Genomic DNA, 18008 nt, shown 5'->3' on the forward strand with positions numbered 1-18008 from the left:
TCCTTAGGACATAGTAATTGATATTTGTTTATTGATATTTAATATTGATTTAACCATACTATAATGACAGATTATTAAATGATAGTCCATGTGACAAATTACTGAATTATTTGTGGTGCACACACCCTTGAGTTATTCCGTGTATTTCCTGTTTGTTGACAAGCGTTGTTATATGATCAGAGATCTATTGTTAAAAGTTTGAAGTTACATATTTATGAAAGTAAATGTTTGGATATATCAAAACTTTTTCAAAATGCTGCTGCAAAAAAGGGTAGGAAAGTTTTAAATACTTGACAGTTATTCGTTATAATAATATTTAAAAGTTTGTGTTCTGCCAAAACATTCTAAGTCAGCAAAATGTTCCAGTTATTTTACAATGAATAGAAGAGAAAATGTGACGATAAGGTCCTAGAAAAAAAAATCCCGGAGAACTCTTAAAAAGTAGTATCAGAAAATAAATTTTGTAGAAGGCATTTCATTTTAACCTGAAAGAAAAATGCATTTACTTCCTGTTGAAAAACAGAATAATTTGTTTGAATATGCCCATGATGCCCAGTTCAGCCAGTTAGCTCAGTAGATAGAGCATAGGACTACCGAAAAGTGAGGTCACAAGTTTAAGATGAGGGGTTGGGACAGGGGATGGGAGAGAGGAGGTCAGTAGTCCTCCACCTTTGATTTATGTGGGGAAGCTGATATAAAAGTCAAGGACACCTGTTATGTTAATTGACTGCTGTTACACATCCTAAATAGCCTTGAATAATGGTATTAAGCACATTTCAAACAAACTGTAGATTTATTTGCTTTCCTATTTTCTTTGTGGGTAAGGAATGATATTAGTTACATGTGGAGAAAAGGAAATATCTAGGAAAGTTTAGTTAGATTACTGTTGAAAAAAGCAGTTGTACCAAAAAATATGTTAGGTTAACCACAACCATTCACTTGTATATGGAAGTTAAAATCTTTAGATTTTTGCTAAATGCCACACTTATTAGATACCTTTGTAATGTAAAATAATATATTTATACCGGATTGCATGCATTTCTGATATTATTAAATTTGCATGTTTTGTTCAGTCCGCCTCCATACAGGCAAGACATGAGTGCCAGCATGATAGAAATCCCAGTCAATGCACGTGATAACATACAACCCATGCAGCACGTGCCCCACAGTGCTACGACTAGTCACATAGACGAAGTGGGGCACCAGCCTGGACAGAATCCTGCCACTCTGGAAGACGCTGCAGTCTCAGAGGAAGATATCCACACAGAGAGTGTACATCCAACCATGGCTTATGTTATAGGTTTGCATGCAAATACCATGTTTTGATCATGTAACTGATTAATGAGAAATACAATTTTGTTGTACTAACAATTGATAATGATACAACAGGATATGCAAATTGAATACAACAGGATATGGCCAAGTCGCATGATGGTTTTTAGATATCCAGAAGTGAAAATTATTTAAATTTAATTTATGAGTAAATACATTTGAACAGGCTTTATATCCACTTCCTGTTTTGTGAGGAAAGGTAAAATGTTTGCTTTCCTTTGTTTGATGTCTTACTGCATTTTGTGTGTTTGGTTTAGAAATGGAACCTGCTTACAGTTTAAGATACACTTTGGGTTTGATTCTGAATTATAAAGTATTTATAGTGAGTTGCTATGACAACAAGACAGTTTTTTTTCACTATAAGTAGAGCATGCAGTTCAGAAGTTCTGTAAATATACTGTATAATAATTATAATGAATTTCAAAGCTGAAACAATATTTATATTGATAGTGCGTGATTTGCTCTCTCATTTTGACATTCAAGTTATCCATTTTAAAAAGTTATGAGTATTTGTAATTTATAAATGCATGACAAAGGCATGAGCTAAAACTTGAAAAGAGTCAAGAAAAACAGACAAGTTCTATTGCCAAGCATCCAATCCCTTCTGAAAAATCCTTTTAGGTAGTTACTAACATCAGAATAATTTCTTAAACCTTGTATGAACATAGTGATGCAGGATAAAAGATCGTTTTGCATGTTTGCATTATCGCATTGAAAAAAAAATTAATGTAAGACCACCCTTAAGAAGGAGGGGGATAGTTTCGATGTTTCAGTTATGCAAGGAAAATTTGAATGCACATGGATATAGAATATGCAGTAATTGAAGTGATTTTTCCAGAAATATTGATGTCTGATAACATATTTTTCATAAAACAGACACAAGTACTCGTTCCACGGACCAGACTTTGTTTCCTCATTCAGCAAACGAAACAATTAGTAGTAAGTTGTCATCTTTTTTTTCTGTGTTATGTAAAAATGATAATGATTATGTACATCTTCAAAAGTCTGTATCAACTAAATACTTTGAAATAGCTGTTTGTGAAATAGCTGTTTGTGAGCATTATATTAAATATGAAGAAATAATCCATAATTTATGTAACCATTGTGTGTTTAAGCAAAGTTTGAAGTAAAGGGCAGAAATGCTTCCATATGAATACTGTTTGATTACTTGATTTAAATGTCTTTGTTCTAGTAAGAATTCTCACCAGTTGACTAAAAATTGACAAAGTTTGATCATAATAAATGCATTAATTAATCTCCAGTTTCCACAAACACGAAATAACTAGTAGTTCATGTTTAGCTTTAAAAACTTAAGCATTTTGACACGAATTGAAATTGGCTTATCACTTATAATATTATCCTTGAAATTTTTAATTTATTATTTTGTTTTTCAGATACCCTTCATCAGCGCTTTACAAATGAACTACTTTCCCCAGAAGTCAGTGTGTGGGAGCGGGAAGTATTTGAAGTAATCCTCACAAAACAACCTAAAGTAGGTATCGGAATCACCATAGTAGGTGGCAGCACACAAAGTAAACACGATTTTGGAATATTTGTTAAATCAATTACAGTTGATGGACCAGCATTTAAGGATGGTCGAATTAAACCAGGTGATCGGCTCATTGCCATCAATGATCAAAGCTTAGAAGGACTGCAGCATCATGAAGCTGTGACTATGATTAAAGAATCTCCCGATAAAGTTAAATTATTGATCTCTCAAGTACGACCGCCAGGATCATTGAAAAGACGTGAAACTGACATTGATACGGAAAGTGACCCGGAACATAGTTCATTGGATGGGAGCGCTGATGAATCTACTTCCCCGCATGTAATTACTGTACGTAATTGTACATCTGTACATAATCAAGAAAATATTGACAATAAAAATTTACAAAATGGTAAAAAACATGAAAAAAATGTTGAAATAGATAGAGATGAGTTAGTTCATCCAGATGTTCTGGAATCAAGTATGGACCAGGAAAGGCCGACTTCGGCAACGATAGATGTACATTCCACGTTTTCCCAGGTAGACTCACTCTACACAGAAATGGCAGTCTCAGAATTACCTGCAGATCTGCAGGACGGTAAGATGATTAATTAATTAATTAATTAGTTAATCATTTAATTAATTTAGATAATTAAAATAATTAATTGTATATTTTCATTCACAGATGAAAGACTAAACAAATTTTATATTGCATGATTGTGAAGTTTGCCTGAAGCTCAGTTTAATATTTATCAGATCAACTCCTGTAGAAAAGTCTGTACACATAAGAAAGATCCAGTTTTGACCACAGTTTGGCTTTAAAGCAGACTTTGTATGACTAGGTTAACAGTCACATGTTATCTTGTGTATAGTTGATGATGCTGCTGACAGATATTAGTCCAAACAGAATAAATCAGTTTCAATGGAAAATTTAACAATTGTAACACATGACCATTAGATTCAAGAGTTGTGAACAGAATAATGGTTGATTATTGTTATTGATGATACAGGTAAATAAACAAATGCATGATGACACTTTAAACAAAGTAAAGTGGACATATATGTTGCAAAGATGTAAAATACACTGTAAACACTGGAACGCATATAAAGGGAACAGACTTTCTACCTAGGAAACAGCAGTTTTAAGAGATTTGCATATTAGAAGGCTATTTTCAATGGAACATATTGTGGACCGACTCAGTTACCAAATTTAGGGAAGTCTCTGCCTTTCAGGTTTCTGATTTAGAGGGTCCTGTAGGAGGGTTATCTTTATATGAGGTAATAGTCTAGAAGAAGCATATAAGGACAAAAGTGTTCAGTGTTTATAACAATTACTTTATTAGTGGAGACTGATTTCTTCCCACCAGAATGACAATTTTCTTATTAACATTTAAAACTTCTAATCTAATTTTCAGATAATAATACAGAGATGGCTGATGAATCTGACACAGACTCTGAATTTGACGAGGTTATAGATCATGTGATAGAAAACACATACAAGTCTACTCAGAACAGTGAGGCATATAGTCCAGCAAGGTAAATATATATTTACTAAACTTTGTTTTTGCTGTTGCAACTAATTTGTTGTTATTTTTGTTGCTTTGGCTGCTGAATTAAAAGAAAAAGTAATATATTGAAAAAAGTTAATAGAAAAGATGGTATGATGAAAGCTGTGAAAAATCTTTACATTTACTGATCTAGTTATCTGATAAAATTTTGCTGAATCAGCTTGTTTTGTGACAGTATATTTTGCCAGCGGCAGATATGTAAGTTTGAATTAGTTTTCAGTTTTTGCTTTAAGTGAGAAATTTTGTACGTAGCTTGTGACAGGTTGCACCTTGGTGCATTTACATCAATTGCAAAATGTAACGAGTGACAAAAATATATTACTTACACAAGTAAAACCAAATTAATGCATCTGAGAGGAATGAGCATTACAATAAATTTTTATACTGTCCAATTTATAAGCCATACAGTTTGATCCCAAATCCCTCTAGGTGGCTGCCCCTCCGATTAGTGGTCACCTGGCTTAAGCAGCCAAATTGTCTGTTTCCCCTGGCTGGCTGCTTAAGACAGGTTAGACTGTATAATTCATTATATATGCATAAAAATAAGTTTGAAAAATGAAAAAAAAAAACAAAAGAAAAACCAAGGCCTTATGGCTGACTGGTTAAGGCCTATGTTTTTTCTGAAACACTTGACCCACACATCTGGGTTTGAACTCTGCTTGGGTCTTCAAATGTGGAAGCCAAGCTGGCTAGTGTGGAAAGTTGATACCAAATTTTTGCAATTTAACCCAGGTACAGGTGTTCTCCAGCGTATGAATGGCCAGAGGGACACTTCGGGTCCGTTTCCATCATTAAAGATGAAAAATACCAAAACTGTGTCACTGACTTAAAACCATGCAAAAAAAGTTTGGAGAAACAATACTTCATTTACAATATTTTGATTTTGTTTGTTTATACCGGTAGATATTTGACATATTGTATTTATGTTGCTGCCAATATTGCATTTCGTAAATGCTTCAGCTTGTAATTTGTTTAATTTCTAACTATTGAAGTCTCTGAATTAAACATATATGTCATAGTCATCAGTTAATTTGAGGATTATATTTTCTGTTGCAGTGAGAAAAGTGAAGATGCCCAAGCAGAGGATGTTGAAGTATTTGAAGTGTTCTTAGAGAAAAAACTCGGATCATTTGGTCTTTGTGTAACAGTAAGTGGATTTAATAAATCAATGAAATATAATGTGTGTTGATATGAGTTTTACTTTCTAATGTGCCACACATTTACAAAGTTAGAATATTTGTTAGGTCATGGCTTCTTTTAAACCCTTTATGAAGACAAACCTGTGGTACAAATAGATTCTATTTTGGTTCATAAGAAAAACTTTAAAATATTTATTGTTTGAGACGTTTCAAAGACAGTTTTACTTTGATGTTTTAAGTGTTCATTGTTGACATAAGTAAGCTGATAGGGATGTGTATACTTGTATTACAGGGAGGTGTTAACACAAGTGTAAGACATGGTGGTATCTATGTGAAATCCATCATTGCAGACAGTGCAGCTGATCAGGATGGAACTATCAGGATAGTAAACTAACCACATCTACACAGCATACATCATTCTTGTTAACGCGTTTGATCCATGGTTTTTACAATTCAAAAAGTGTAAAAGACTTGGTCGTGTATTCTATGTTTGGAAATCAATTTCATCATTCGCGATGATTTTTCACAGTGAAATTCTTGAGCTGAATTGAAGTCGAGGCATTGGTAACCATGATTAGGGATCACGAGATACGTGCATTGTTAATATCTGATATACAACATGCATATACATTACACATGCATACATCATTCCGCCGAATCCAGGTTAAGCCTTGTTACTCACTGGTTTACTGAATTTAACTTTAGAAATTTTGAGGATGGTCTATCATTCAGTTTGGGCAGTACCATTTATTATTCCAAGGGGTGTTCACTGAAAATTTGCTGACTGAATTGCGAACAGTGTAGACCATGATCAGCCTGCACAGACGTGCATGCTGATTCTGGTCTGCACTGGTCGCAAAGGCAGAATCACTTGCCGCCAACAAGCAAAAGGTTAATGCTGGGGATATGTTTTCTATTTCAGGCTTTGAAAGTTTTGAGAAGGTAGCAGAAATTAGCAAAAGCAAAATAAAAAAGATGTAGTCAATCTTGTGCTAAATACAACAAGTGAATGTAAAGCGTCAGGGCCATATTCATCAGCGTTTTAAGTCTCAAACTCTGGCTTAGACTTGATAATTTGCTGTAACTTTGTTTATATCATGTCTATACTGATAACATTTTGCTGAGATGACTTTAGCTGCCTGTTGTATTTTCAAGCACAGTTTCATTACAATCTATTTAAATATACTACTTACAGAGCAAAATTTAAAATCTTAAGTTTCATAATTTAAATGTTGGTGAACACAAACAGGGACCCTAAAGAATATGAGAGTATCACAGTGCGAAAACCAGCATTAGGGCTTTGCAGCTAGAATGGGTCCAGATCAGCCTGCATAGTCCAAACTTTTTGCTTAATCGGTTGCATACAAGTGCTGAATTTGATTTGGGGATAAACAAAATATGGAAATGTACTGAACTGGATATTTGCTTGTAGCAAAACTCTTAACATTAGTATTGGCACAGCGGTGCTCATGAGGTTTATCCAGCATCAGCATGTAGGGTGTGTTTTGTATGTTTTAACCTGTAATGAAGGTCACTTAAGGTAGTCTCAAGATTGTCTTTGCACACATCTTTTTATTGCAAGTGTTCAGGAAAATGGAGCTTTTGAATTTGATCAGATCTGATAGAGAAAAATATTTGGAAGTCTGGACTGATAACATTACGGTTGTCATGGCATCCTTTATAGAGTCTGACAGAAAAGGTAATACTTCTGGGTAACTTAGTTTAGTGCAGCCAAGAAAATCACGAAAGTAAATTGGCAATGAACAAAATAAGAATGCCATTTATTTAACTTTTTGATCCATTAATTCTTGTCCCCTTGGAATATCTGTTTTATTGTAAAACTATAGAATTTTATGCCAGCAAATTTACAATGAATTTACAGTATGATGTTGTATTATATTGCAGGGGACAGGATTCTTGAAGTAGACAGTATGAAGATGAATGGTTATACCCACAGAGAAGCTGTAGAAGCACTTTATAATGCTCCACCTTTCTGTAAACTTCTTGTTGAGAGGTCACCAAGGTCACGGAACTCTTCTGTCAGCAGCCATAGGTCAGCTGGGGCTAAATGTACATCAACTGGTTCCCCAAATGATAGTGTAGGTCAAACAGAACAGAAACAGGGAACCAGTGATCAGAATGAGGATATCTATAGCATTTTTGTAACTGAAGGTAAGGCATTAGTCTCAAAATAGTAGAACCACTGTGACTTGATGAAACTCTGATATCTCCAGTTGAAAAATCAAGTAGAAGTTTTTTTTAGAATTTTTTAGCTTTTCCATTTGTCTTAATAGATGCTTTCTAGATAAAACTGGGTGTTGGAATTTATTTGAAATAGGCAGTGATAATTAGTCCCCTACTGGTTGAAAACCAGTTTTGGGGACTATAGGAATGCTCTTTTCCGTCATTCCGTCATTCCGTCTTTCCGTCATTCCGTCATTCTGTCATTCCGTCATTCCGTCCGTCCGCAATTTCGTGTCCGGTCCATAACTCTGTCATCCATGAAGGGATTTTAATATTACTTGGCACAAATGTTCCCCATGATGAGACGACGTGTCATGCGCAAAACCCAGACCCCTAGCTCAAAGGTCAAGGCCACAATAGGAGGTCAAAGGTCAACAGGGCTTTTTTCCTGTCCGGTCCACAACTCTCCCATCCTTGAAGGGATTTTAGTATTACTTGGCACAAATGTTCCCCATGATGAGATGATGTGTCGTGCGCAAATCCCGGACCCCTAGCTCAAAGGTCAAGGTCACAATTGGAGGTCAAAGGTCAACAGGGCTTTTTTCCTGTCCGGTCCATAACTCTCCCATCCATGAAGAGATTTTAATATTACTTGGCACAAATGTTCCCCATGAGGAGACGACGTGTCATGCGCAAAACCTGGACCCCTAGCTTAAAGGTCAAGGTCACAATTGGAGGTCAAAGGTCAACAAGGTTTTTTTCCTGTCCGGTCCATAACTCTCCCATCTATGAAGGGATTTTAATATTACTTGGCACAAATGTACCTCATAATAAGACGATATGTCATGCACAACTTTCAGACCCCTAGCTCAAAGGTCAAGGTCACACTTAGCAGTCAAATGTTAACATAGCATGAACAGGGTCTGTTTCGTGTCCGGTCCATAACTCTGACATTCATTAAGGGATTTTAATATTACTTAGCACAAGTGTTCCCCATGATGAGACGACGTGTCATGCGCAAATCCCGGACCCCTAGCTCAAAGGTCAAGGTCACAATTGGGGGTCAAAGGTCAACAGAGTTTTTTTCCTGTCCCGTCCATAACTCTGCCATCCATGAAGGGATTTTAATATTACTTGGCACAAATGTTTCCCATGATGAGACGACATGTCATGCGCAACACCCAGTACCCTAGCTTAAAGGTCAAGGTCACACTTTGAGATCAAAGGTCAAGAGGATTTTTTTCCTGTCCGGTCTATAACTTTGTCATGCAAAGCAGGATTTAGATATCAGTTGGCACAAATATTCCCCTGGATGAGACAACATGTCATGCGCAAGAACCAGGTCCCTAGGTCTAAGGTCAAGGTCATATTTAGAAGTCAAAGGTCAAATTCAAGAATGACTTTGTATGGAACATTTCTTCTTCATGCATGGAGGGATTTTGATGTAACTTGGACCAAATGTTCACCACCATGAGGCACCCTTATTTTTAGAATTACATCCCTTTGTTGTTACTATAAATAGATTTTATTGTAACTTTTTTATTACTGGCAGTAGAGAAAAATCGAGACCACTTTTCTGTGGTACAGCATGCATGTTACATCCAATTTTTAGGTGTATTTTGACCTATCTCTACCTGGTAAAGAGTTTCTTGTGGACTTATATTATTTTTTTTTTTTTTTTTTTTTTTTTTAAAGATTGATTTCCCTTTGTTGTTACTATAAATAACTTACATGATAACATTTTTATAATCAGCCAAAAAAATTCAATATGAAAACAACTGTGGGTTTTTATATATGCTCATTTTAATCCAAGTGTGTTGTTATAATGTTATAACATATTGTATATGTAGTACAATATTGTTTATACATCATTGACAGATATCAGTTCATTATGTTATACTGCAGTAGAAAAAATTAGGTGCCTTCCAGTAGGGGACTTTGTATTGCATGGCAATACTTCATTCACTTGTTTTATTTGATTCTCCATCCATATTAGCAGATAATGAACCTTAGAGCATGTAATTTTCAAGGCATACGTGAAAAGGAAGCTTGGATGTCCTAGAAAAAATAGTTTGTATTTTTAACAGATATTTTGTTATGGAGATATAAAAGTTTTCAGTAAAAGTAGGTCAAGAAAACTACTTTCTGGGAAATAGTATAGCTGATTTCTAATATAAAAAAATGACCTAACTACATTGACTAATAAGATTTTAATTTCAACATTTATTCAGAGAAAACATATTTATAGATGAGATGGTTTTGGGCTTAGTGTATTAACTATGTTTTTATTCCCATGTTTCTTTAGAGAACACATATGCAGTAGACTTGGTAAAAGGGATTTATGGCCTTGGGTTTAGTACTGTAGGGGGTCACCAGGATGTTAAGGCTCAGCTTGGAGAAAGAGTGGTTAGAATAAAACGAGTGTTCCCTATCGGTCCGGCTGCTGACAGTAAAGTAGTACACTCTGGTGATGTTATTCTAGCTGTAAATGGACAGTCAGTCGCTGGTCTATCTCATGCAGTAAGTAAATAATGAATGGATGTGTAAGAATACACTATGTAGATATAGTAGTATATACAGTGAAATACTTGGTTGATTGCTCAAGCACTCATGCTGACTTGAGTGATTCATGTTGTCACCTGCTGTTTCATATCTTCCCTGTTTTGCCTGCTTGATATCCTTTATAATTAATGCATTTTGCTAATGCCCTCATGACCTTGAGCAATTAGTGTTTTACTTTAGAAGGAAAGAATGATAAGTGATTTTCTGTTAGAAGTATCAGGTTGCTGCCAGCTAACAAATTAATCATGTAGCATGTTTCTTTAAAAATGCATTTTTTCTCTGAATTCTAGAGTAAGTCATTTCCTGGTAGTAACAAGTGGTTTGTTTCTTGTAAAATAATATTAATACTAATAGTAAGATAACTGACCTCGTGCCTTGTTCAGAAGTATTAAATAATTCAAAAGGTAATATTCCAGATAAGTTGCAGTACATAAGGTTGCTAATATTCTTTGAAAGCAAATCGTCCTGCTGATTAGAATTTTTACTTATGCAATTTATATCTGTCCTATTCTCTTAGAAAGAATAATTTTTATCCAGTTTGCATCTGTTTTAATGTCCAGTGAAAATGATACATATCAGAATATTGTCAACAATTATCGTGTTTCTAGAAAATGCAATCAATGTGATACTGTAACAAGTTCCACTTGTCTGGAGCTGATTCCTACTTGTATTTAGAAGCAGATGAGTGTATTTATAAGTGGATGAGTGTATTTATAAGCAGATGAGTGTATTTATAAGTGGATGAGTGTATTTGTGGAGTATGGATACCCTTGACTGTTTGCTAACACAACATTCACTTCATTTTGGATACTACTGCTAGACCCTCATACACTGCATATCTTTGCATGATAAAGCAAAATTTATTATTTTGACTGTCCGTGGTGGACGGATAGCTCAGTGGTTTGCACACTGGCCTTCCAATCCTGAGGTCGGGGGTTCGATCCCTGGCAGCTACTCGGGAATTTTCAGAAACACTTTTCAGTGTTTCCCACCCAACTAGAGGTGTACTGGTCAGGAACCCAGGCAATCCTTGCGTGTATCAGTGCTATACACTGGGCACGTTAAAGAACCAGGCTGTCTATTTGCAACGAGCTAGGCTAAGTTAGCCGGACAAGCCTGTATCTGATTTCTGATCTCTCTGTCGTGGGGGCTTTGTCTCACTCTGTCCCTCTGGTCAGACCGCTCTGTGTCTGTACTAGTAGAGGATGAATTATGCGCCCTGTGTGGCTGCATTTGAACTATATAAAGTGCCTTTGAACGTGAAATTGATCATGAAAAGGGCGTTATATAAATCTGGTATAATAATAAATAAATAATAATAATAACATATTTATCTGAAATATTTGTCATTTCCTGTTCCTTTCATATATAAATTGCTCTGCAGGAAACAATGTCTAGATTAAGAAGTGCTGGTAAAAATGTGCAACTTCTTATGTGTCAGCCAGATCCAGAACAGTTACCTCCCTTATTCCAACTGGTAAGTTTACTACTGTACTTGTCAAAGTGATTTCTTGACATGTTTTTGTCTAAAATCTAAGTCAGAATTAAGAAGAGGGCTTTGACTTTACTTTTCTTTATTTTCTAAATTGTTTAAGAATTTCTAGTAAGAATTTCTAGTAACTGAGATCAGATATGCCATGTTATTTGTACACATTGCATATTTCAGGGTTGTGATATTTCAAGGACTAAACACTACTGTAATATTTGTTAAGCATATCCAATGACATAGGGAATTAGTGTCCTTATATTAAGTTGATAGCATGCATCATGAATCATAACATCACCAGAAAAGCACCAAAACATGAATTTGGCATTTAGACTATCATTGTTTAATCATTAATGTACTTTGGTCAAGTTTTTTTTTCAGTAACTTTCCGTGGTACTGTTAACTAAAATACTAATTACATATTTCTCCTGCACACATTTCTAATACATTTCAGGAAAGTGAATCATCTCTAGAAATTACTCCAACAGGAAGTACAGCCAATGTTACAGACACTGAAAGTGATACAGATAGTGAAATAGATGTTACACCTCGGCGTGAAGCACTAATTACCCCACCCGCTGGATTTGCTTTATCACCATACCCAAAAGACAAAGATGGAAATATAATGCCAAAGATTGCCAGTCCTCCACCTCTTCCTGTCAGTCCTCCACCCACTCTGCTTAGAACAGGATCTGGAGATTATGACCAAAGAGACAGTGAAGTGGAGGTGGAAGTTGGGGTAGCTGAACTGATGGACAGCTGTACCCATGAAATGGTGCTTATACACAATGCAAAGAAAAACAATACTTCTCAGGAAATGTTAAATGGTAGCTTGATTGTTAGGGAAGATTCTGCAATTACTGTGAACTCAAGGGATGTTACTCCTGTTGTACAAGATTCATCAAGGGAGGTTACTCCATGTGTTGATGTTGCAGGGGACATTACTCCTGTTCAGGATGAAGAAACTGACATTGAACAAGTAGAGTTAGATCCAATTACTTCAAGACATTTATCAGAGGAAAGTTACCAGTCAGGTCCAGAGACGTCTGTGCCAGATTCAGTAATTGAGAAGTTAGAAGGAATAGATAGTTTAGACAATACCTTGCAGTCTCAGCCTGAAAATTTTTCAGAGACTGATAGTGCTTCTTTATCTAAAACAGACATATCTACCTCAGTTATTGTAGATGACAGACTGGGCTCAGATTCTTTACAGGATGTGGGTCCACAGTCTGCTGAAGCATCACTTGAAATAGGAACCAGTCTTGCTAATACATACACATTAGACCAAAATGACAAGTGTTTAGATGATAGTTTTAGGGATGATTTAGATGGTGCTAATGTACATACAGATGACATAGAAAATATTGTACATAGTGAGGAAAGTTTAAATTATAGTAAATTTATTGTAAATATTGATGAAAACAATGATAAAATTGTGCATAATAACAATTCTGATGAAAATAGTGATGTTGATGATGACATCAGAGAATTAGAAAAGAAATATCAAGAACTGGACAATGCAGATGAAAGTGATGAAGAGAGTGATGATAGTACTAATGAGAACAAAAATGATCAGGAAGCTGATGAAGATAATGAAAATGAGATTGAAGATGATGATATTGTAAATAATGAAGATTTTAACAAGAGAAAAGAGGATAATGCTAATGAAAATGATGATGATAACAGTAATAATGATGATGAATTTAAAGCAGATGAAATAGGAAATAGAGATGAAAATGACCAGGAAAATGTAAAAGATGATAATATACATTGTGATAATATTGATGGTGATGTCAACGAAAAGGATGATGGTAAAGTGGAAAGAGTTAAAATCGAAATTGAAAATGACAAAGACCAAGAAAATGTAGATGAGGTTGTGGATGATAATGTGGATAAAGATGACGTAGAGGAATCTGTTTCGGACCATTCTTCGGTGAGAGAATCACCCTCACCAACACTAGAGCAAGAGCCCCTTAGGGCTGAGGTATGTTTTTTTTAAATTCTTCACTACATTTATTTACGGCACATGTATGTGTAGTAACATAGCTGCTAAGATACTCTCTTTCTTAACTCACTTAACACCAAAAATCCTAATCACTACCACTTCACTAGCTTCACTGTAACTTCAATAACATTGCCTGATTTACTTTTGTTTTGTATGATTTTAGGAGTTCTATAAAGATTACTTCAGAGTTGACAGCGTCACTTAAGAAAGTTGTCCCTTTCAGTTTTTCTCCCAATAGCAGTGTATTTGTTGTTCTTTAAGTTTAAATGTATTAAGACTAGTTGCATGATCATTAAAACTGCTGTTCTGTCTGGTAGGAATTTGAAGTGACCTTGACCAAGCCTGAAGGTCGAGGTCTTGGATTTACAGTGGCAGGAGGAGCCAAAACCACAGGGGGTTGCTATGTTAAGGCAGTGTTAAGGAACCCTGCACTTTCTGATGGAAGATTGAAAACAGGAGACAAGCTTATCATGGTTTGTTTTACAGGACATTGTTTCTTATTGAAGTTTTAAAACAGCATGTTTGTCTGTAGTATAACATTTTAGTATTTAAAACACTTGCTTTAACCCTGTACAGCTTTACTTTGATTTTGATTTAAAATTAAAAAGCACTATTTCACAACTGCAATCTCAGTCACAGAGAGCCATGATGTTCTATTTTCGACCAGTACTGCTTCAGATATTCAACACAAATTTACCAGGGAAAGTGATATACTGTTTATTTTTTGTTGAAGGTCGTTGAAAAAAACTTTTGTCTCCTTTTTTTTTATCAACTTTTGCCTTTTTCTTAGTCCATTTCTTATTTTTTATGCCCCCCCGAAGGTGAGTATATTAAAATCGCACTGTCCGTATGACTGTCAGTGCGTCCCTGTAAATTCTTGTCCAGGCTGTAACTCTGCCATCCATAAAGGGATTTTGAAATAAGTTGGTGTAAATGTTCACCATATTTAGACAAAGTGTCCTTCACAAGTCCCAGACACCTAGCTCCAAGATCAAGGTCACACTTAGAGGTCAAAGGTTTATCAGTGTCTGTTTCGTGTCCGGTCCATAACTCTGCCATCCATGAAGGGATTTTGAAATAACTTGGCATAAATGTTAACCATAATGAGACAATGTGTCATGCACAAGACCCAGACCCCTAGCTCCAAGGTCAAGGTCACACTTAGAGGCTAAAGGTTAACATGGTCTGTTTCTTGTCCTGTCCATAACTCCGTCATTGATGAAGGGATTTTAAATTACTTGGCATAAATGTTCCCTATATTGAGATGATGTGTCATGTGCAAGACCCATACCCTTTAGCTAAGGTCAAGGTCACACTTAGAAGTCAAAGGTTTTTCTTGTCTAGTCCATAACTCTGCCATTTATCAAGGGATTTGAAAACAGAAATGTTAACCATATTGAGGTGTGTCATGCTTATGACCTGGGTCTCTCGGGTAAAGATCAAGGTCACGAAATGATGTGTGATTTTTTTTGCACAGACAACTGTAACATTCTTGGGCAAGCTTCGGGGGCATTTGTCACCAAAAGTGACAGCTCTTGTTTTTAGCCCATTTCCTAATTTAATGTTGATAAGTCAAATATCTTTTTCTTTTCCTGTGTAATTAGGAAAATGAAATATACCAATTTTTTATCAAACATTTGTGAACATACTTAATACAGGTAAATGGTATAGACATGCGACCACTGAATCATTTCGAGGCAGTATCTGTTTTTCGTGAGGCTGAGGATGAGGTCACCATAAGGGTGTCTCGAGAGCAGTCGACTGTGGGTGATGCCGGACAAGCTGGTGTCGAAATACCATCCTGCAGTCAGGGCCTCACTGAAGGAGGAAAAGAAAGCATACAACAGGTTAGATAAATAGTCCTACTTCAGTGAACTGGAAAGTTTAATGAATCCTAGAGCTTTTTTAAGCAAGATTGAAATGTCCTTTCATGTCATAGGTTGTGTATAAAGACCCCTACGAATAAGTCAGATACACTCCTGTTTCCATTTTCTCTAACTACCGGTAAACATATCAGAGAATGGAAACATGTGTATCTGATTTATTCGTAGTGGGCATAGCCCCATGTGAATAGATAGATACCAGAGTGTCTTCTTTATCACAGCATATCAATATAGACCAGAGGTAAGAGGAAGGTGTATATGAAATTAAATCTGTCAGGCAAATTAGAGAGTAATTGATATAAAAATAACCATATTGGAAGTTGAAGCACTTAAGTACATGCGGCCCCTTTGCTAAAAAATTTAGTAAATTGAATAACGACATTGTATACAACATCTCTGAGCTGAGATATATTTTTTCATGAATTACTCATATATATACTACTTATTTAAAAAGTAAACTTTTTGAAATTTTGATCAGGGAATCCATATTTAAATGTAAGATACTGCTGTATTTGATGTGTTAGGAAATGGACAAACTATGTTATATGTCAGGAACAAAAAAATATGCAATTAATCAGACAATTAAACAATTAAAATTCAAACTGATACACATCTTTAATGTTTTGACTCACAAATACTATGCAAATATTGTAAAGAAAGGGCAATGATTTTAATGCAAAGTTTTTTGTCATCACAAACAGAAAAAAAATGAGGAAAACGATGAAAAGTCAGATGATGAGAACAGAGCGTCTGACAGGGAGGAAGTAACTGACTCTGTCACAGACGGGGATGAATGTGGTCCCCTCCAAGACCTTATAGCCTCATTAGAGGAATCACTTGAAGAGTCAATAATTTCAGGCAATCTTACAACTGATGAAGGAAAACAAAAAGAAAATTTCTGGAAAGATAAGTCTCAAAAAGAGGCTGGGAGTCCAAAATTATCCAAGTCTGCCAACTCAGGGGAGGTATACTTACTTGCACTATTTCTAAAATTACTAAGTTTTGCAATATTCATAAAAAGTATGTCTTTTTGAAAATAAAAAAGATGTCATTCATCAGCATATTAAATATATAAATAAGTTAAAATGTTAAGTTTTGTTCTTCCTGTATCCCTACTTACAGGGAGAGACCTTGTTTTTACCATTTTTGTATATTCATAAGTACAAATATCCAAAACTGCTACCTGTATTTTTGCCAGAATTGGTGTAAAGGCTAGTTTCACATATCATCAGCAATTTTGGAATCATGTATGAGTTTGAATATATATTTATGAATTACTTTATCCAAAGAATTCTTGATTTTGTTGCAGCCATCAGTATATCAGATAGAAATAGAAAAACCAGAGAGTGGCGGACTTGGGATCAGTCTGGTTACCGCGGAAACCCAGAACCAGACTGGTGTATTTATACAAACTATAGCACCAGGAGGTGTGGCAGAAAATGATGGCAGGTTACACGTAGGAGATAAAATCCTACAAGTAAGTCAGAGATACAGGTATTTCCAGAACTTCATAGTCCTTTTGACGTAATTGTTCAAAAATGTTTTTTTTTTTTTTGTGTCAGCTTTCTTGTTAGGATGAATGACAGAATTTTTATCCAATATCATCTGAATAAATTTAAGATATTTTCATTTTAAAAATTAATTTGAAAAGAAAATAAATCATTGTTTTTGTGCATAAATATAACTTACATTGGCTTATATAAATATATCAGGTAGAATTAATGCTGCATTCATTTTTGCTTGTTTAGGTTGTACATTTTTCATGTGTTTTATTATTCAACTTCAATTCAGATATAGTCTTAAATTATATTTTTTTGTTTATTTCAGATAAATGGTGAATCCTTAATTGGAATGAACCACAGCAAAGCTGCAGCAATCTTGAGAGGTTCTCAAGGCAAACTGTCTTTGACTGTCTCCAGGTCTGTAGAGTATGCATTTACTTTGATTGTGTTTTCTTTGTTTGCACACATATTTGATGGTGAAAATATCTGATTAAGTAAAATGTTGTTAAAAAAGAGATTTGCATTCTGTGTAGTTGTGGCATACATACATGCATATCAAGAAAATATTGGCCAATATAGAGGATGATTGATTCTGCCTTTGTGACCAGTGAAGATCCATGCGGTCTGATCAAGATCTGCACTGTTTGCCATTCAGCCAGTATCTTTTGGTAAGCACCCCTTTTAACAGTTAATAGTTCTATCCAAATTTAAAGATAGACAAGTTCATTATAGAAATTCTGCAGTGTAAGGGTTAAAATTGACGGATTCATTAAGTATTTAAAAGAAAATAGATCACATATATAGTGTAGTGTTTAGTATTCCCTTTGGATTGCTGTTAAAGTATATAATTTTGGAGGTTTA

At 35.2% G+C, this 18008-nt stretch overlaps 1 protein-coding gene across 3 annotated transcripts in view; it reads left to right on the forward strand.

The window, feature by feature from the left end:
* The window catches only part of LOC123561957 (tyrosine-protein phosphatase non-receptor type 13-like), a 95381-nt gene that overhangs the window by 69110 nt on the left and 8263 nt on the right, over positions 1-18008 (forward strand). The window contains exons 21-35 of one of the 3 annotated variants that reach the window (XM_053529433.1): positions 1074-1300; positions 2209-2271; positions 2727-3416; positions 4234-4354; positions 5443-5533; positions 5818-5908; positions 7428-7697; positions 10015-10229; positions 11656-11748; positions 12212-13741; positions 14080-14235; positions 15421-15609; positions 16347-16610; positions 16955-17122; positions 17473-17564. In XM_053529433.1, coding sequence (XP_053385408.1) covers positions 1074-1300; positions 2209-2271; positions 2727-3416; positions 4234-4354; positions 5443-5533; positions 5818-5908; positions 7428-7697; positions 10015-10229; positions 11656-11748; positions 12212-13741; positions 14080-14235; positions 15421-15609; positions 16347-16610; positions 16955-17122; positions 17473-17564 — 4260 coding nt within the window. Of the gene's footprint in view, positions 1-1073; positions 1301-2208; positions 2272-2726; positions 3417-4233; positions 4355-5442; positions 5534-5817; positions 5910-7427; positions 7698-10014; positions 10230-11655; positions 11749-12211; positions 13742-14079; positions 14236-15420; positions 15610-16346; positions 16611-16954; positions 17123-17472; positions 17565-18008 lie in introns of all 3 variants that reach the window. The other 2 variants (XM_053529440.1, XM_053529442.1) reach the window with 2 other exon arrangements.

This window comes from Mercenaria mercenaria, chromosome 2 (assembly GCF_021730395.1).
Source record: "Mercenaria mercenaria strain notata chromosome 2, MADL_Memer_1, whole genome shotgun sequence".
NCBI lineage: Eukaryota > Metazoa > Mollusca > Bivalvia > Venerida > Veneridae > Mercenaria > Mercenaria mercenaria.